The 21,363-nt window shown below is 40.0% G+C and overlaps 1 protein-coding gene across 1 annotated transcript in view; it reads left to right on the top strand.

Moving 5' to 3' along the window:
* Positions 1–21,363, top strand: part of LOC128732456 (uncharacterized) — a 188,180-nt gene that overhangs the window by 80,937 nt on the left and 85,880 nt on the right. The window contains exon 4 of the mRNA XM_053825706.1: positions 109–238. Coding sequence (XP_053681681.1) covers positions 109–238 — 130 coding nt within the window. The remainder of the gene's footprint in view (positions 1–108; positions 239–21,363) is intronic.

Here is a 21,363-nt window from a genome sequence, read left to right as displayed (position 1 = left end):
AGCGCCTGCTGTGCGATAATCAGCCATCATCGCTCGCACTTGAAAGTCTCCATGCCAAGTTTTCAGCACTCATCCATATTTTCCTTTCCGCTGTCTCCCCCTTCACAGGTAAACATCAGCAACACCTGGACATTACCGCAGGATGGCTTCAGCGTCTTCTATCGCTACTTCCGGGATAAAATCTCCTGGTTCGAGGCGGACGCCGTCTGTCAGTTTCATCACGCCAATCTCGTCACAGGTGAGTTCTCCATAATCTTCCGCACGGAGCTGGGAAGCTTCCTCCTTCTAGAACTGTGTTAATATACATTCAGCCAATCATCCAGCTGTCAGTGTCCCATTTTTCCTTGTATGGGACTAATATCGAACGGAATTTTATGTAAATTTCGTTCGGAAAATAAATAGCAGCTGCCTCGATCGGTATCGACCGTCCGTCCGGGTGGCAGCCGAGCTCGAGTCGGGATGGCAGGATAAAGCGGCTCCGATCAATAAGACTAACGAAGCGCCCGTCGTCATCCGTTCCGTTGGCGTTGTTGGGGTAGGTTTGAAGAAGCTGCTGCAGAGAAATGCCAGAGCAGGTCAATGTAGATTTAAATTGAATTTTCAATTTTACTCCCCTTTGAACAGACGGATGGATGGCAGCGGGAGTTATTACACTACATCTGTTCAATGTAATAGTTGTGCAGTTTTTTTTATTGTTATTGTTACCCGTTATTGCATTCCATTGAGCGAAAGTGGGTTTTCGAAATTATAGCCATGTCGTAAAACTGCCCGACTTCGTGTCGGTTGGACGCGTACGAACGGGCGGTTTCCCGTCGATTGGAGAAAATTCAATTTCTGTCTATCTGTTTATGAGCTTAAAACCCAGCTCTATAGTGGAAGCCACCGCAACCACCGACTGCCATGGCAACGCACTCATGTACTCCGGTTTGAAACGGATAGCAGCTTACGTTCCCATCATTGTTGCAATTGTTACTTGCTCCGGGAAGCATAAATATTGTACAGTTTAATTAAAACACAGCAACCGACCGTACTTCTCTACTAGATCCGACGACCTACGACTCTATACGGTCGGTTTATTTATTAAAGGGATTCTGCAGTAGACATATCCTAGCAGGCGGTGAGAACTGCAAATGAATAGTAAACGCTCAGATAAGACGACATTTCACCTTTTATGTTGTCAATAAAGAGTGGTACTTATTGTGTTCAACAATCTTTGCGGATTAATTGACGCTGGTGAGTTATTAGTTGAAAAGTTTTTCCCTCGTTGCCATGCCAAGCCTACCAAGGGTAAATTACTAGCGCGCAATTCAATTAATCCGTAATTGACTCATTCCCTCTTTGGGCTGCAGTTGACAGGACAAAGGGAGCGCTTCCCGGTACACGATAACCAACCGGTGTGCGAGTGTGTTAATCTTATTTTTTGCTCGTTCCGGTAACACGGGAAACACGGGCACGCGGTGACCGGAAATTTATTAACCCCTCCAACAATGATAAACAACGTTGTTCCGCGTGTGAAGCGAACCGAACGCGAAAATTGTCCTTCGGGTGCATAATTTGATAAATTCTTAATTGTCGGTCCTCTCTGCGACACTTTCGCGCCGGTTTGTGCAGGATTGTTGAATCCCACACGAGCTTCAGTAAATTTACTACTGTGAAAACAGCTTTAGAAGCACGAACGCGCTCCCCAAATTTGTTTAAATAGACTAGAACTGAGTTTTCTTGCACCTACTTGATCTGCGTATTTACTGAAAAATGCTCTGTTACCTACTGTTAGGCCACATACGTTTTGATGACCTCTTTTGCTAACCGCGAACGAAGAAGAGCATTGTATTGATGTACTTGCTGCGTCTGATCTAATTCATCTGTTGTTGTACCGAACCAAAAATTTGATTCACCAATGAACGTACCGAATCTTCTTACTTATCAATGATCGTACCAGACCATTTAATTTATCTATGGTTGTACCGAACCATATACATCATTCAGCAACCTTTTCCTTTCTGCTGAGCAAGCTGGGCGTCCTTTAGCTGCATTGCCTCTGGTCCAGCGCTAACGTAGTCTCAGTCTCATTCGGTACCGTCTTCACAGTTTCCCACAGCACTTCCAACTTAAAGTACGCCTCCACCGCGAATTTCCAGGTTGGAGCTCGGCGACAGACTTGAAAGGTTCTGCTGGTTCCCCAGTTCGGTTGACAATCACCCGCTCCGATAGACTGATAGCTTGAGAATGTTTCTTGAGAAAACTGGGATCCAGTCAAATCAGCAATTGTCTACAGTAGTCGAAACAGAAGTGAACAAATCTTCATTTGCTACGTTGTTACAAATGTGCTATGATCGGTTGTTCGATCTGAACGCCTACTAAAGCTAACATGTACCAATCGAACTGTATTTAACTAGTTGAGCCCGAATCTTACGATCCGGAAAATATAAATGTCTTCAGAATTCAGAAAACTACGGATACTTTCCATTGACCAGTGTTTGCGAAGATGTTTAATCTTTATATTAGTTCTTTGAGTTCTTATATTGCATAATATAGCTCTAAGATGTTGTACATAAAAGAGTCATAGTCGGAAACGAAAACCAATAGTTGTTATGGTCGAATTGGATTTTATTTAACTGAATAAAAACATCTCCACTGTGCTGGACACCGACCGCAACAAACAATCGAGTTGAGAAGGCGAATAGAGCAGTCGAATCAACCAATCGAGTCCAGCAGTTGGGTCGACCAGTCAAGTCGTGCAGTTAAATCAAGCTGTTCAGTCAAGCAGTCCGGTCGGGCACTTGATTCGAGCAGTTAAGTCGAGTACTTGAGTCGAGCAGTCGAATCGAATGGTTTAGTCAAGGAGTTCGTTCTTCAGAAAGCAGTTGAGCAGTTGAGTCGAGTAGTCCAGTTAAGCAGCTGAGTCGAGCAGTCGAGTCGAGTAGTCCAGTCGAGCGGTTGAGTCGAGCTGTCGAATCAAACAGAAGTTAAGCAGTTGAGTGGAGCAATCAAATCGAGCAGTCTTGTCAAGCAGTTGAATCAAGCTGTTCAGTCAAGCAGTCCAGCCGAGCAGTCGAGTCGAGCAGTTTAATCGAGCAGTCCAGTCGATCAGTTTAATCGAGCAGCTGAGTCGAGTAGTCAAGTCGAGCAGTTGAATCGAGTAGCCTGGTCGAGCAGTTGAATCGAGCACTCGAATTGAACAGTTTAGTCGAGCAGTCGGGTTAAGCGGTTCAGTTGAGCAGTTAAGCCGAACAGTTCAGTCGAGCAGTTCAGTCGAGTAGTCCAGTCGATCAGTTGAATCGAGCAGTTGAGGCGAGCAGTTCAGTCGAGGTCCACTCGAGCAGTTAAATCGAGCAGTTAAGTCGAGCTGTCGAATCAAACAGTTAAGTCAAGCAGTTGAGTCGAGCAGTCTAGTCGAGCTGTTGAATCAAGCTGTTAGTTGAGTCGAGCAATCAAATCGAGCAGTTGAATCGAGCAATCGGGTTGAGCAATCGAGTCGAACAGTCCAGTCAAGCAGTCCAGTCGAACAGTCGAATCGAACAGTTCAGTCAAGCAGTTCAATCGTGCAGTTAAGTCGAGCAATCTAATCGAACAGTTCAGTCGAGCAGTCTAGTCAACCAGTTGAGCAATCGAGCAGTCCAGCAGTCGACCAATGGGGTGACTGAGAATACAACCCATTGCTACGAAAGCATGGCGTCCTGTCAGGGACCTGTGTTCAGTTACCGACAAGCCTCTTATGACGTCCTATCAGAGATCTGGTTTTCGGTACAGACATAAGCCTCTAATATAAATAGATTTTGCATAGGTTTTTGCAGCAAAACACGCAAAAAAGACGATGAAAAGATGGCGAATATACGACAAAAAGACGTCGGAAGAACGTCAAAAAGATAGTTTTTATTGCCCAAACAACACACATGATGACGAGAATATTGTAAAAATAAACGAAAAGACAACAAAAAAACCGGTGAAAAGTCGACGAAAAGATGACAATATAAATACGAAGAAAAGACGACAAAAATGCCAAAACAGCAACAAAAATAATGACAAAAAGGTCAAAAAGCCGCCAAATTAAGCCCAAAATGCAAAAAACGAAAAAAAAAATAACATGAAAAGACAAAAAACACGATAAAAAGACGTTTAAAAGCGTCAAAAACGTGACGAAACATGCAAAGAAAACGACGAAAATGAAACAGCCGATAAAACGACGACGGAAAACAATAACAAAAATTGCAAAAGGACAAAGCGTCAAAAAGACGACAAAATATACGAATAAAAGACTACGACAAAAGAACGATGAACGAAGAAAACCAAAGAAAACGACATTTTGGTTGTCTTTTTTATGTGCCGTTCAAATAATCTATAGTCCTACTGAGCCATAAACTTCGTTGAACAATGATCGTACTAAACCATTTCATTCATCTATGGTCATACCGAACCATGAATTTGGTTCACCAACGAACGTACGGTATCTTCTTACTTATCAATGTCGTACCGAATCATTTAATTCGTCTATGGTTGTACCGAACCATATATATTCGAGTCACCCATGACACTGTACTGCCAAGATGCTGTATTGCGCGAGACATGTTCTGATGCTGGGATAAACGATATTCTGTGCCACGGATGTTATCCTCAGTGAATTGGTCTGATTCGTCTTTCACTCCATGGCGCGCCGTCTGCTGATCAATATCCCTTTGGAGAATGAGGCACTAATGAATGAAGATGACGCTCTTATCAATTCACCTCCAGAGATGCTAATGATCTTGATATTTGTACATGCATAAATTTAGGACCCTGTGGGTTTCTGGGGCGCCTGATTTTAATCCCCAATAATTACCGTTAAGTATAACTACCGAGCGAGGCTGTGTCTGTACACTCCGCAGACTTGTCGAGACGTGTACCGATCCGAAGATGGCGGCTGTCATAACGTCCATATGCCACCTTCGCAGGATTTTTCCAGGGTACTTAATGATTTTAGTCACCGTAACGTTGTTAGTAACATGTGTCGGTGATTCTTCTCGGTTATAAAAGACTTTCTTTTCTTTTTCTGTGGATCGTTTCAGACTACTTAGGTTTCACATCACAAAAACATTGTTTACATTTTTCTTTAATTATTTTACTGACGCTAAGATCCACTCGCTTGTTGATAAATGATCATCGCCTACTTATCGTGTAGACCGTTGTCATTGCATTAAACGTTCCGCATTAACGTTGTTGGATGACCGTTTCCATCACCCGGTATCTTGATATGGAACATCTCCGCGGTTTCTCTGCTCTCTTGGTTCTCGATTCTTTCCATGTTGCTAGACCTTCCACTTTCCCTACATCTGTCGGTATTCCGATTCAGAGATTGGGACCGTCATGACTTCTATCTCCGCACGGCCACCCTCGCAGAGTTTCTTATCGAGCTCAGCATTGCTCCGTCGAATTCGCCACTTCGCTTCCACTTCACCTATCGAGACGTGCACCGATCTAGGTATGGCGACCTACATGACTTCCATAGTTTAACGGCAACCCTTGTAGGGTTTCTGACCATCCACAATGTCGCTGATTCATGCTTGCCTCTCCGTTTCCACTGCGTCTATCCAGGTGTCCTAATTAGCTTTGTTTGTCCGTTGGTGATCTCTCTATCATTGTTGCAGCTGCATCATAATCTGTGCTATTGCACTGCCCAAGTAGCACACTGTGCTATTGCACTGCGTTGACAGCATTCTAAATACTTTCCTCCCGGCACATTTCGTTTACTACATTATCCATAGTTAAAGGTGGCATCTCGCTTCTCATCGCGAAAACTCTTGGGCATTCAAAGACAACGTGTTTCGTTGTTTCTTCTACCTCTTCACATCCTGGACAGACGGGTGTCATCACGTGTCCGAACCGTCAGAAACAACCGTGCTCCGATTGAAACTGCGTCAGGTGAAAGATGACTTGCTCATGTTGTCTGTTCAACCAGGTCGGAACCGGCATGAGCCTTTACGTCCATCTACCGTTCTCGGCCTTGGCCCAATCCTGCTGCCATTTAGTCAACGATTCCTTTTTCACCAGCTGCCGAATTCCTCTGACGTGTTTTTGCCTGTAGCATTCGTTATCTTCCTCCAGGATAATGCAGATGAGAATCATTCCGGCTCTAACACATACTGCCTCTGTTCATATGATTCGGTAGGCACTGGCTACTCTCACGGTCATGAGCCGGAAGGTACTATTCAGCCTTACGTAATCGCGCGTACATAATGATCTAGGCTGGGGCTCCATATCATAATACCGACGATAAGGCGCTGGGCAGTAGTCAGAGTTTACTGCTACTTGGACCCTACCAATTCGGCTTAATTCTGGCTAACGCGTTGACAGTCTTTGCTGCCTTCCCACATCTTCGTGCTTGTAAACAAGCACTCGGTTTTGGAAATAACTCGTCAGAATTATGCACAGGTATCCGGGGACATCGCAGCTGACACTTTTAAAAGCGTTTTTTTTACGTGGATCGTTATAACGGCGCAAGACGATCTCCTCTTCGCTTCTGTTTAGACGACTTCTCAGCTTGCTCGACTACTATCCGAACAGCATCTGCAGTGGATTTTGCTTTACGGAATTCGAACTGCAAATTTGACAGGCCGTGTTCATGTTTCGTGTACATCGTCAGCCTGTTTAGGATAATCCTCTTCAGACGTTTCCCGCATGTATCTAGCAGACATATCGGCCAACATGATGTTGGATCCCCTGCAGGCTTTTCTGGCTTAGATAACAGAACTAGTTTCTGGATTTTCAACCTGTCCGGAAAACGACCATCCTCAACGGTTGTTTTGCTGCTTTCCAATGCACAATGGGCAAAAACGAGCTTGTAATCCCAAGAATTAGAAGCCGCTGGTTTGGAATCTTACAAGATAACTATTTTTATGAAAAAAATGCAGGAAATCGATTGGTGATGGTTTCATCCTGCGCAAACTTCGGGAAATGGACCATTTTGCCCTATTTTCCCCAAAAATCATGTTAAAAGCTAATTAAACAGTATAAAAACTTATTTGCCGCCCATGAAACGAACTCAAATAGCTTCAAAATGTTGTCAAAACATCAGAAGAATCAAATCCCATCCATACTGTGCGAAATGCAGGTATAGTCCATTTCGCCCAATTCACCCCTAAATACATAGTAAAACCTCTAATTAGGGCGATTAAAACTAATTCAAAGACAGAGGAATAAACTCGAATAGAACCAATTTACTCGAAAGACATCAGGAGAGTTGACTGTCATCGATTTAGTACCGTGATGAATTCACAATTGGTCCGTTTTGCCTGATTCTCTCCTAGCTGTACAAAAACACGTTTATTTGTTATTGGGTAAAAAAATCGTAATTTTTCATCAATGGTATCTTTAGAGTAGTTTATCAATAAAATACAGCGCATCTTTTCAAACTATCATGGGGATCTTATATTCGTCTATCAGGGTGATACAAACTTTTGTTTTTTTGAATACGCTCAAAAAAATTTTTTTCTTCAGAAAAATTACAGAACACACTGAAATGAGCAACTTTGCTGAATATAGTAACTATCTATCTTTTGCAAGTTGCGAGATATAATGATTTATTTAAAAAGTACATTTAAAAATCCATTCTGCACAATAACTCCGCATCCAATTGATTTATGGCTTTCAACTGTTCTTCAAAATTATTCAGCATGATAAAATACACATTTTTACCTTTGTTATACAATATAACAAAGGTTTAGGAATTGGTCGAAAAACACGAAGTCGATCTGAGGCCCGGAGGGCCGTGTCACATATACCAATCGATCAGGTTCGACGAATGAGCAATGTCTGTGTGTGTGTGTGTGTGTGTGTGTGTGTGTGTGTGTGTGTGTGTGTGTGTGTGTGTGTGTGTGTGTGTGTGTGTGTGTGTGTGTGTGTGTGTGTGTGTGTGTGTGTGTGTGTGTGTGTGTGTGTGTGTGTGTGTGTGTGTGTGTGTGTGTGTGTGTGTGTGTGTGTGTGTGTGTGTGTGTGTGTGTGTGTGTGTGTGTGTGTGTGTGTGTGTGTGTGTGTGTGTGTGTGTGTGTGTGTGTGTGTGTGTGTGTGTGTGTGTGTGTGTGTGTGTGTGTGTGTGTGTGTGTGTGTGTGTGTGTGTGTGTGTGTGTGTGTGTGTGTGTGTGTGTGTGTGTGTGTGTGTGTGTGTGTGTGTGTGTGTGTGTGTGTGTGTGTGTGTGTATGTGTGTATGTGTGTGCGCTTCAATTTTCAATCGCCTATTTCTCGGAGATGGCTGAACCGATTCGTCTGCTATAACTTTTATTTAAAAGGTATTTTTACCTAGTATATCACTATTAAATGGATTCGTGGTCTGACTTTTAGTTTGAAAGTTATAAGCAAAAATGTGAAAATTACGTGACACGATTTTCTCCGGAACCACATAACCGACTTCATCGATCTTAGTACCAAATAAAATCTCTTACTATTGTTAAACTTCACACTAATTTTTATTGAAAACAAACAAGTGGTTTAAAAGTTATGCTTAAAAAACCAGTTTTGACAAGGTTCAAATGATCGCCTGTTTCTCAGAGATGGCCAAACCGATTTACGTGCTATTAGTTTCATTTGGCAGGTAATATAGCCGGATAGATCACTATTGAATGGATTATTGATTGGATGTTTAATTTGAAAGTTATGAGTAATTCAATACACCACACCAAAATTAACAATAATTTATAATGATTTTAACCAAGAAAAATAACCTAATTTCAATTATTTTAATATCAAACGAGAGGTTTTCACACTACGAATATATATGCAAAATTTCATAAGAATTGGTTTTACCGGTCAAAAGATATTAACCCTCGAACACTCGCGCCAACTTTTATAACACAGTTACTCGCGCGCACAATAGCCCAAAACCAAAGAAAACGTGCGCACTAGAGTTCTGACTAGGAAAACTTGGTTTTAAGTTTATCGAACCTTTGGAAGAGTTTCTAGAAATTGAAAGCTCTATCGTCTGGTAAAATTTGAATTTTGATTAATCCCCCTATAAGTGAAATAAAAAAATTATTTTCCTTCAGTTTCAATATAACACATTGATGTGTTCTGCAAAGTTTTAGAGCATATTATTACAAGAAATTTTGCTGAAGACAGTAACCTTCTATCTCTTCAATAAAGAGATCTTATTTATTGTATATGAATTTGAAAAATCAGTTTTTCTATTTTAGCTCTTTTTGTAATTGTTGTATGACTTTTTCATGTATTACAAAGTTGTATAAATAATAAAAATACACAACTTTGCTGAACATAGTATACCTCTATGTTTCCTTGTTTACGAACTGTAGAACTTTGATTATAAAAAATACCGTGATTTTGACCCCGAATTACTCGACTACCAACAGACGGATACATTTTAAACATTTTACATTTGCTGGTAGTTTTGCTGCACACAGACACCATTTTTCCATATGAAGAAACGAAAGAAAATTCCAGTTGGGGCCAATTGCGGTACACCTCACATGCTACTTGCTTCGTTTCTGTGATGTCGGTTTATGCTAATCTATTTTCCTAACAATTTAAAGCAATAATGCATTGAATAATTCTGACATTTTGCTCATAACAAGTTTATTGAAGAATATACGTTAGTATATACGTAATATACGATTTGTAACTATATAACAATATGGCATTCAAAAACCTACACATGGTGTACAAAATACAACAACGTGAGTAACCGCAGGTTAATAAAAATTGATGAAATTTATTCGAGAAAACTTTATTGTTGTGAATCAAATAGAATGACAATACAGGAAATTATGCATAGTTACCTACAAACTACAAACTAGACCTTTATTACGCAATGTATATGTTAAAGAATAATATTTCATCTTACAACTTACTTTTACTTGCACTTACCCTCATTAGTAACAACTTACACAGCAATTTCATGAGAAAAGGAACTATCAAAATTTATAAGTGCTTCTATTTGGTTCAAATTTTGTAAACTTATTCAATTTCCAAAAATTTCATGTAAACCAAACGTGTCGATTTCTATCTCAAATAGCAAGTAAGACCGTATAACAAAGGTTCCTTTCACCACTAGGTGGATTAAATCAGGTTTTAAGACTGTTTTTGCCTCTGAGTTAATTTGAAGGACAAGATAGTCAGAGTTCATTTATGGCAGTCAGCATGGCACCGAATATCACCCTTCCCTTCCCTTCTTCCGTGTACCAACATGCTCCCATAGACTCATAAAACCATCACAAAAAATAAAATTAGTTCAACTAACCTGCTAGCCGTAATCAGATCTTGCAACTCGAAGCACTAAACATTGCATTCTATAGATTCTATTACTTTTTGGGGCATAACTTATACTAAATACTGAGATTTCTGCCCTATTAAAATTCATCACTATATTTTCACTTTTTCGCAGTCGATTTTTCTTTAATTTTTTTCGGCCGTTCCATTCATCACATCACTCGCGAAACTTAACTTGAAACACAAAAAACTTTAATTTACCACCCGAACAGTTATCTGATAAGATATTATAATGATTTTGCCCAAACTGTTCACTTGAATTGATATGAAAAACTTTACTTCATTTCGATTGCAATTCCGAATCCGCGACCGTCGTTGTTGATACGTTACCAAGGAAACGGTAGTGATGCCATATTTACGTTTAGCGTGAAATTGGCCAATAATTTTCACTATTAAATTAACGGTCGTAAAGTGTCGAAAATATACTTATAAAATTCTCTGATAATAAAATTCACCGTAAACAACATTTTATGTGATAGAATTACTTTCCGATCTAGTTCAACAGCAAAAATAGATACGCGATTCTACGTTTCATAATTGTTCATAACAGATTATTACCTAGTACTAGCAACTTAGCATAAACTTAGCCCAAAAAAAGGTTATTGGAAACAAGTACTGAAATCAGTAAAAAAGCAGCTGGCCTCTGACGACCTTCACCTTAATCGCTTTAATCAGATTCTCTACGTAAATGGGGGTGAATTGGGAAAAATGGACAGTTCTTTCATTTCGCACAGTATGGAATGGATGGAATTTGATTCTTCTGATGTTTTAACATAATTTGGAAGCTATTTGAGTTCGTTTCACGGGCGGCAAATAAGTTTGATTGGCTTTTATCGTGATTTTTGGGGAAAATATGCAATGATTGAGATTCATCTGGGTTACCTCCATCCCTACTGGCTTGCGTTCACCTTCTTATAGGCTAGGTATTGGAATTGGAGCTGTTTCTTGAGATAAGTGGGCTCCAGTAAAATGAAAAATCTTTATTTGCTACGTGGTTACTATGATCGGTTGTTCAACCCGAACGCCTACTACTCTGACATGTAGTAGAACTGAACCAACAATTTGCAAACATTAATTCGTTATTGACAGGGCAAAATTAAACAGGCCAGTTCTGCCAATCGAATTTAAAGGACTTTTCTCGAGCTGTATCAAGCCACGCTACGCGATTTAATTGTTTTACCTACGCACACCTACGACACCAATCAAAATCAGCGCCTCAATTTCGGCATTTGAACTGAGCACGTTTTTGAATCTCGCCAGACCGCGGCCTAGGTACGTACGCGAGACGTTCAATTATTGGATTGGAAATCCGAACCAGTAAGGCCGAAAACCACTGCACTGCACTGGAGAAGCCTGCCAACGACTCACCTTACTCACTACTGCTGGCTGGACAGTTTAATTATTTTACGTGAAAAAGCAATTACGCGCGCCATGGCAACGGAAATTGGCAGTAGCACACGCACACGCACACGCACAAGGTTTAACAATAGCAAGCCATGGCTCGTTTCAATATTGAATTTTGCCCCCGGAGTAAACAAACAGGCCCCGGCGCAGCCTACGCTGTTGTCGTCAGTTTGTCTGGATGGATTTACACGGCCAACTTGCTTGCCTCCACGGTCCACGCCTGGGCCTGCGAAGACGGTGCAAAACAATTAAATTTAGGCCTTGTTACCGATGGTTGTTTGGAATAGGGGGGCAAACAAATGCCTTCTGTCTGCAGTGCCTGCGCGATTCCGGCGAGAAAAGTGGATGGTGATAGTTGAATAGAGCTTTTCTTCTCTTTGTAGAAGAGGATAGTAAACAGAAAGATGGTGGAAATCGGCAGAAGCAACAGCATGGAATTGAAAAGAACGAAATTCATATTAAAACTATGGGTCATGGTGGTTGATTTCAAGACCTCAAATTTTTGGATAGGAAAAATGAAAACCACAATATAAATAAAATGAATTTCAAAAATGTCAATAATGTCGAAACTGCCTAAAATTGCTAAAATTGTAAAGATGTGTGAAAACGTCAAAATTATCAAATTATCTCACTTTTCCCCAGCTCTCGTCCCACCTTTCGGTGTAACATTGACCCCATGATGAATAATTTGTCCCAACTCTCCTGTGTTGTGCCAACGCGAACAAAGGCTCTCCAAAGAAACGCCAAACTTGCGCGGGTGGCGGCTATAGATTTCCAGCCAGCACAAACAATCCGCCATCAATTGTGCCGTGCCGAAAATATTGCAGATGAAAGGACGACGACGACGACGAGACAAAACCATGGTTGGCCATGGGACCTTGTATGTATGCGCACACAGTAGGCTGTCTGTAGGTGGGTTTTGTAATTAGGAGCACATGAATTGTCGAGACGAAAACCGATCCGTTTCACTCGACTCGACAAAAGCGTTCGACCGTCCCGTCGGTGCAGACAGGTTGAATTTTGAACCGATCGTCCGTCGGTGAAGCGTGGCTGTCGTCGTCGTCGTCGTCGTCATGGTTTGCTTTGTGACAATGCGGGTGTGATTCGTGTGCACAGGTCGACACACAGACAATCGGGATCAAGTGCACATATTTGCACGCCTCTGCACGGTGCCGCATAATGATGTTCGGATTTGGTGCAGAGGAACTGGAATTAAGTCCGAAAATGAACTCGCTTGATTCACCCTACCTACGACGGATGAAAGAGTGATGATTAATTGCATGCTCCATTTTGTCCAGTGAACTGTGGGAATTTAATTTTCCTTCAGCACTAGCTGCGCTTGTCCTTTGGTTCAGTTTCTATAAAATTTACACCTTAATGGGTTGTTGAAGTAAGTGGTGACGCAAGGATACTAAATACTAATTTCATGTACCCTTCATGGTTGCTAAGGGTAGACCGTCCGATTGTCTGTGGTTTAATGGTTGAGAAAGCTGAACATCAGGCAAGTCACAGTTTATGACGGCTTGAGTGGTATTCCGTGTTTCCTAATTGGAGAGAACTAGGCTGCTTTGCCTCAACCATCGCTGTCGTCGTCGTCGTCGTCGTCGTCGTCATACTCCACCGATTGGGAACCAGTGTTCCCAGATTTTGCTGAATAAAAATCCGTAGAGTTTTACCTTTTCGGCTCCACTTTTTCTCTTTTGCAGTCCCGTTTTCCCCTTTTGTGCTGCTTTTTCCTTTACTGTGCTGTTTTCCGACTGGGCTGAAAACTCCGGACTTTCGGTAGTTGCACCCGATATTTAAGAGCAAGGTTTTAATTGGACTAGAAATTGGAGTTGAAATTCGACTTGAAATCGGACTTGACATAGGGCATTTAATGAAACTTGAATTTGGACTAACTTGGGCTTGAGGTTCTGCTACAAATTGAACTGACAATTGGACTTGCAATTGATTTTGAATTTGTCCTTAAATCTGGAGTAATCTGGACTAGAAGTTTTATTTGGAATTAGACATGAAATCGGTATTGAAACAGAACTTGAAGGACTTTGACGTTGGAATTAAATTAGATTTGAGATCAAAGTTGAAATTTGACTTCAAATTAAGATCGAAATTGAACTTGAAATTGGAATTAAAATAGGACATAAATTGAACTTGAAATCAGAGATTAAAGTTGACTTAAATTTGAACCTAAAATTGGAATTAAATTAGACATGAAACTGGACTTAAAATCAGACATGCAATTGAACTTGACACTGAACGGTAAATTAGACTAATTTAATCATAAAATTTTACTTTAAACCGAACATGGACATGAAAGTAAACACGAAGTTTTATTTGAAACTAGCTGATTACCCGATCTTACTCGGGGCCCCTTTGCCTCTCCGTCACTTGTACATCTGATATTGTAACGAAAATTCTCATAATGCAAAAAACAAAACTCTTTTTCCATTTTAATGTGTCTACTCTCTTTGTCAGTTTCCCTCATTTTGTCCCCCAGTCACTTGTAAATCTGACTTCTTCCCGGTAATCCCTATAAATATAAACAAAAACCCGTTTTTGAACCTTCTCTTTGTTAATGGCCACCCTATTCCCCCTTTCAGAAATCCAGCAACTTGTACAACTGCTATCATTCCAATTGCTAGAGAAACGCGCCCCTTTGCCCATTTGAACCTTTCTTTCCCCTTGTAAGAGACCATCTCACGCGTACCAGGAATAACAATATTATTTTACTAGAATGAACCTAAAATGTTTCTCTACAGGGTTTTAGTATATAATAAACCTTTTCAGAAAAACATAATCCCAAAATATTCTATCGGTGAAAAATTGAAAAAATCATGTTTAAAGGTTTTTCCATGAAATAAGCAAAACTCCTACATTGTTCGGACGACCAAATAGTTTAAATTTACCTCCAGTGTCTCTCAGCCTCTGAATTCGTAAAAATGGTATAAGAAAGATTTGTCGATTTCCAAACATGATAGTGTTCTATCTCCAATATACACGTCACCAGGGAAGAGAGACCTCTAGCGCATGTAACATGGAAACTAATTTTTAAACCTTCATCTTTTCCTTACATTGAAAAAAGCACAAATCTAACTTTTGATGAATTTCTTCCTGAAGTTCTATACAAATGCTTACAAGACTTCTTGACCTTTAGTTTTTCGTAATTTTTTTAATATAAAAATCTTCGATGAAAAACATATTTTGCGTAGGTATGGGAATATTGGGATTTAAGATCTTATAGATTTCTATACAAATGCACTTTCAATACAATTCGCCGGTAACTTCACGTATCAAAACTGCAGAATGTTTCAACATTGTTTCAAATTTGAGAATTTAGTCATTAGGGTGAACCTTTTGGTATTAGGGCGTTTCGAAAAGCCGTCACGTGTTTTTTGTTAGAGACGTTTTAACCACTCGCGGTTATTCGCGAAGTCACGTATATTATTTAAACAAAAACAGTTTTTTAGTTTCCAGGTCGATTTTAATGATTTTCATGGCTGCCAACAGCAACAGTCCCATTAACAACTCATTTATTTTGTTATTTTCATGTTGAAATATTTAGTGGCCATATGGAATTTGTTATTTTCCCCTAAATGGTCAGAATGTTCGGCAAAACAAATCATGGATTTTAGATTGATTTTTAATGGTGAATATTTAGCCATTTTACGTAACGTAATCCTTCAGAAAACTGAAACTTGAAATTCTGAGTGATATTATGCAGAATGATTACAAGGCGAATGATCCTACTTGATAACTTCATGTGGGATTTCGAGTAGCTATGAAACCATTAAACGATATGTTAAAACTGTGAAGAAAATCAAAAAATTAAAATTTTTGTTCATGGGCAGTGAAATTTCTGACGAAACCCGTAAGAAAGTGGTTACGTGGTTGGCAAAAACGTAAATATAGCGCACTCTCGCTTTCTTATACAAAAATCCTCAATCAGCAAATTATATGAGTATATTATTAGACCCAAGGATGAAGTTTTATCTTTTTTGTCACGAGAGATGGCTTTTGATTAGCATTTCGATGTTAGATTAACAAACCAGCCTCCATGTTCGACTCTTACTTGTGAGGAATTGTTTGAGTAGGATCATTTGATAGTACGATCATTGACGGTCAGATAGACAATCTCTTGGAATATTTCTCTAGGAACTAATTAAAATTCAATCTCTTGCAGTATGAGATTCAAATCTTTTGAAATTCATGTTTGCTGAATGTTGGTTTGCTGTAGTTTGAACTTTCAGGAAAAAAATATCGATTAAAATAAATAACTCTGCCAATAATACGACTTGACGTAATATTTGTAACTTTGTCTCAATTTTGTGCACTTATTATTTATATTTTTTAGAAAGCTTTAGAAAATTTATTAATTTGCTACATTGTACCAAAACTTTCAAAGTTATAAGTTTTTACAAACAATAAATGTGACGATTTTTGAATCACTCTAAATGAAGAAATTTTAAATTTTTTTTAGTTTCAATAGGGTAAATATTGTTTGTATAGCGGATTTTTTTTCTTCAAAATAGCGAAAAAACTACAAACCGACAAGTTTATTGAGCATGCTTTAGAACATCTCGTAGAAAATGTTTAATTTGTGCTTTTTTGAAGCACAGGAAGGAATGAAGGAATAGATGAAGGTTAAGAAACTGGTTTCCATATTATATGCGCTGGAGGTCTCGCTTCCCTGGTGACGTGTATATTGGAGATAGAACAATACCATGTTTGGAAAAATTATAGGTAATTTTATTATCTACAAATCTTTCTTCCACCATTTCGACGAATTCAGAGGCTGAGTGACACTGGAGGTAAATTTATACTATTCGGTCGCCCGAACAACGTACGAGTCTTGCTTATGTCACGGCAAAAAACTTTAAACATGATTTTTTCAATTTTTCACCGATAGAATATTTTGGGATTATGTTTTTCTGAAAGGGTATATCATATACTAAATCCCTGTGAAGAAATATTTTGGGTTCATTCTAGTCACATAATATTGTTATTCCTAGTATGCGTGCATCTCCCTCCTTTGTGAACCCACCTGCGTTGATTCTTTGCCAAAATACACGTGTTTGACAAACGACGTTTAATGAAGAACAGTCCAGAAATTTCGGAGCTATGGCGAAACAAACATTCATACTCACGTTCTTGGTCCCCCTGCTTGTCGATTTCCTCTTCTGTCACGAAGCTAATTATGCATTGGTTTGGTCTATGAAAATCACTATAGTGGAAACTAAGCAAAGGTCTTTTTTTACCATATATTCCTCTTCGGAGGAACTCGCTCTTTTCTCAAAGTTATTTGCACAACTGCAATCGGTTTAAATGCAAGAAAAACGCATCCCCTTTTACTTAGCCCCTTGTTAGGGCCTCCCCTTTTGGTAACCTCCCAGTGCTGTTTCCCTTATGTCAAGTGTGCCAAGTTTGACGAAGAGCCATCCAGGCGTTTCCCCCTGTTATGAACCCCCCTCCTTTCGCCAACCCCTTAAGTTCTGAGTCCTTTATGTCAAGGAACATATGCGCCAAGTTTGATGAAGAAGCGTCCATGCATTTCGGAGTTTTGGCCTCCCCCCTGTTACGAACACCCCGCCCCTGATATCAACCCCCCAGTGTTGATTCCCTTATATCGAGGAATATGTGTGCCAAGTTTGGTGGAGATCGGTCAAGGCGTTCTGAAGTTATGGTGGAACATACAAACTAACTCACGCTCACTTTTATATATATATATATATATAGATTAAAATAAATAGTTTTCATCTTATTCTCTCAGGCGTTTTTCCCCTTTTGTTCCGTTTTTTCCTTTACTCTTGCTGTTTTCTTGGTATATGCTATGTTTTTTGCCTCTTTTTCTCTTGTTTTCTGTTCTGTGTTTCCTGTTTCATTGTTCCATTTTTTTTTTCGTTTCCTGTCCCATTTTTCTTATCTTCGGTTCTGTTTTCCTCATGCTTTCCACTCGTTTTTTGTTATTTTCTTTCCCGTTTTTGCTCTTTTTTCTTCTTTTTTCGTTTCGTTTCCTTCCTCGTTTTCGTATTTTAGTTTTTTCATCTCTGCCTTCGCATTTTTCGCTTACGTCTATGCCGTTTTCCTCTTTTTGAAGCCCCGTCTTTTCTCTCTTTCTTCTCCGGTTTCCCTGTTTTATCACCCGTTTTTCGTTTTTTTCTTTAGTCAGTTTTCCTGTTTTTTTTTCTACTTTTTTTTCTGTGCCACTTTCCCGATTTTTGTTTCATATTACTCCTTCTCTCGTTTGACCTCTTTTTCCCTTTTTACTTATTTTTTCCATTGGTTTCCTTTTTCTCTCTCGTTATTCTCCTATTCTTTTTTGGTTTCTCTTGTACTCTGTTCCGTATTCCCTTTCTTGTCTCATTTTCTCTCTCGTTTTTCCTTGTTCCTGCCCGCTATCCCGTTTTCGCTCTTTTCTTGAACTTAAAATGATCTCTGTGTTCAGACTCATCCTCTATTCCTGTCTCGTTTTTTTGTCGTTTTCTACCACGTTTCGTTTTTGTTTTCGTTCGTCTGTTCCGTTCTACCTTTCATCATGCCCTGCTTTACCTCCTTCAAGTTCTGTTTTCCTTTTCAGTCTTTTGTCTTCTGTTTTATTTTATTTTTTGCTTTGGCCGTTTTTCCACTTTTCTGATCTTCATTTCTCCATTCTCCTGCTCCTGTATTTTCTTCTTTTTTCTTACCTTCCAACTCGTTTTTTCTCTTCCTTTGTCCTGTTTATTCTCTATTTCTGCTCAATTTATCCTCATTTTCTTCGGTTTTGTTCGGATTCTTTCTTCTTTTCTCTCATCCTTTTTCTCTTCCTTTCTTTGTCTTTTTCTGTCCAATCACGTTTTTCTATAGTTTATTCAATTTTTATTCTCCATATCTCTCTCTCTCTCTCTCTCTCTCTCTCTCTCTCTCTCTCTCTCTCTCTCTCTGTAACCCGTTTCTGCAAGTTTTGACGTGTTTTTTTTGACTTGACGTAAAAAGAGAAAAAGGAAAAAGAGGAATAGGACGCAAAAAAGACTAAACTGTTCAGAACAAGATGAGAACAGAACATAATTATAATACATATATCACTATAACACAAATAACCTCCTACTGGTTCTCAATGTACAATGTGATGAACAACTCCTGCAGATCAGTTTAATGTGGCAAAGAATGATTTACAAGTTTTTTTAAAAATTTGATAATTCCTGGCATTTTTACACACACTCGGTAGACGGTTCCACAGACAAACACTACGATGGTGGAAAGCTCCTTTGCCGACCTCAGTTGTGCAACTGGTTAACAAAAGATTATTTGTACTAGGCGATAGAGAAAACGAATAAAAGTCGGACAGGTAAGCTGGCCCATCAAATAGTATCTTGTATGTTTGAGAGCACATTCGAAAGTCCAAATAGTTCTTGAATGTGCACCCAACCAGAGAATTCTGGTACCTTGAAATATGGTCGAATCGGCGAGCATTGTGGACGTAACGAGTAACAGAATTGAATGCCAATTTGAGCCTTTCAAAGTTCTCGTTTAAGACGTTTGCGTACAGAACATTTTCATAATCAAATAGTGGAATTATGAGAGCACGAGCTAATTGTAACCGAATCGATTGAGGAGTGAAATGGCACAGTGCAACTAATGATTGCATAGACCCGTAAACCTTTTTACATACGGCTGATACCTGGGTATCCCACTTTATGTAACTGTCCATGAGTATGCCCAAGTTTTTGACAACCTTTGAATAATCGATTATTTTGTCTCCAACCACTATATTATCAACCTCATCAAGAGCCATTCTTTTCTAAAAACAATTGCTTGAGTTTTTGCCGCATTTAATCGAATGCCATTGGAGATGTTCCATTCGATAATTTTGCTGATGTCCATATTGATATTATTCACTACTTCTCGTGTTTCATTAATTTTTCCGGAAAGATATAGTTGAGAGTCATCAGCATAAAGATGAAATTTACAATGCAGAAGTTGTTCAGGCAGATCGTTAATAAACATAGTAAATAAAAGCGGTCCCAAAATAGACCCCTGCGGGACTCCGCTTGTTACGTTTAATAAGTTCGATTTCATGCCATTGAACTCAACATATTGTGATCTTCCCGAAAGATATGAGTGGAGAAGATCAAGATGTAGCACATTTTTCAAGCGCGAATAAACGCTTAAATTTTTTACATAGCAGTGAGTGATTAATGGAATCGAAAGCTTTGCAGAAATCGAGAAGTACCATGATTGTGACAAGTTTTCGATCCATGACACAACGGATATCATTTTCGATTTTGATGAGCGCTGTGGTTGTGCTGTAATGTTTGCGATATCCTGATTGGAGAGGACACAATAAACTGTTTTGCACTAAATAGTCATTCAGTTGTTTCACAATTAGTCCCTCGAAGATTTTAGATAGAGCAGGAAGAATGCTGATTGGACGATAATCAACTTCAGAAGAAGGATTATCAGTTTTTCAGCGATTTTCCAGTCGCGAGGAAAAGATGACGTTGTTATAATACAATTAAACAAATCAGTTATAAACACCTGAGTGGCGCCCAGGCGGAGAACCATGGCGCCGGGGAAAGCGATTTCGACGGTGCAACAAACGGGGAAGAGGTGCCAGCCCCAACGATAGGCGAAGTTAAGGAGGCCATCATGCAGCTAAAGAACAACAAGTCAGCTGGAAAAGATGGCATCGGAGCGGAGCTTATTAAAATGGGACCAGAAAAGCTGGCCGTTTGTGTGCACAGGCTAATTGCTAGAATTTGGGATGCGGAACAGCTACCGGAAGAGTGGAAAGATGGGGTTTTCTGCCCGATCTATAAAAAGCGCGACTATAAAAAAGATCAATAAAAAAGTTGGGCTGTGAGAACTATCGAGCGATCACCGTTCTCCGCCTATAAAGTGCTGTCCCAAATCATTCTCCGCCGTCTATCACCAATTGCGAATAGATTTGTGGGAACTTATCAAGCCGGCTTCGTCGAAGGTCGGTCTACTACGGATCAAATATTTACACTGCGGCAAATCCTTCAAAAGGGCCGTGAATACAGAGTTCACACGCATCATTTATTCGTTGACTTCAAAGCCGCATATGATACCATCGACCGGAAAGAGCTATGGAAAATCATGGACGAGAACAGCTTCCCCAGGAAGCTCATCAAACTGTGCTGTGTTCGGATTTCGGGACGATTGTCAAGTCCATTCGAATCACACAGAGGGCCAAGGTGATTCGTCAAGGTGATGGTCTTTCATGCCTGCTGTTCAACATAGCGCTACAAGGTGTTATGAACCGAGCGGATATCAACACGCGGGGCACGATATTCAACAAATCTAGTCAATTCGTCTGCTTTGCCGATGACATGGATATTATCGGCAGAACATCTGTGGAGTTTTCGAACGACGAGTGCTAAGAACGATCTTCGGCGGCGTACAGGAGAACGGAGTATGGAGGCGGATATGGAGAATGAACCATGAACTCGCACAGCTCTATGACGAACCCAGTATCCAAAAGGTGGCTAAAGCTGGACGGATACGATGGGCAGGGCATGTTGCAAGAACGCCGGACAACTACCCTGCAAAGATAGTGTTTGCCTCAAATCCGGTAGGAACAAGACGACCAGGAGGTTAGACCAGGTGGAGCGAGATCTGGCGGAGAGTACTCGGTGTCAACCGAGTTACATGGAGAAACTTAGTTCAACAGGCGTTGTCTTAGCACGGCAAGCCACCTAAGTAAGTAAGTAAGT

The sequence above is a fragment of the Sabethes cyaneus genome, chromosome 1, assembly GCF_943734655.1.
Source record: "Sabethes cyaneus chromosome 1, idSabCyanKW18_F2, whole genome shotgun sequence".
In the NCBI taxonomy this organism is placed as follows: Eukaryota; Metazoa; Arthropoda; class Insecta; order Diptera; family Culicidae; genus Sabethes; species Sabethes cyaneus.
The sequence above is the reverse complement of the archived record's forward strand: the minus strand, read 5'-3'. Positions and strand labels throughout refer to the sequence as shown.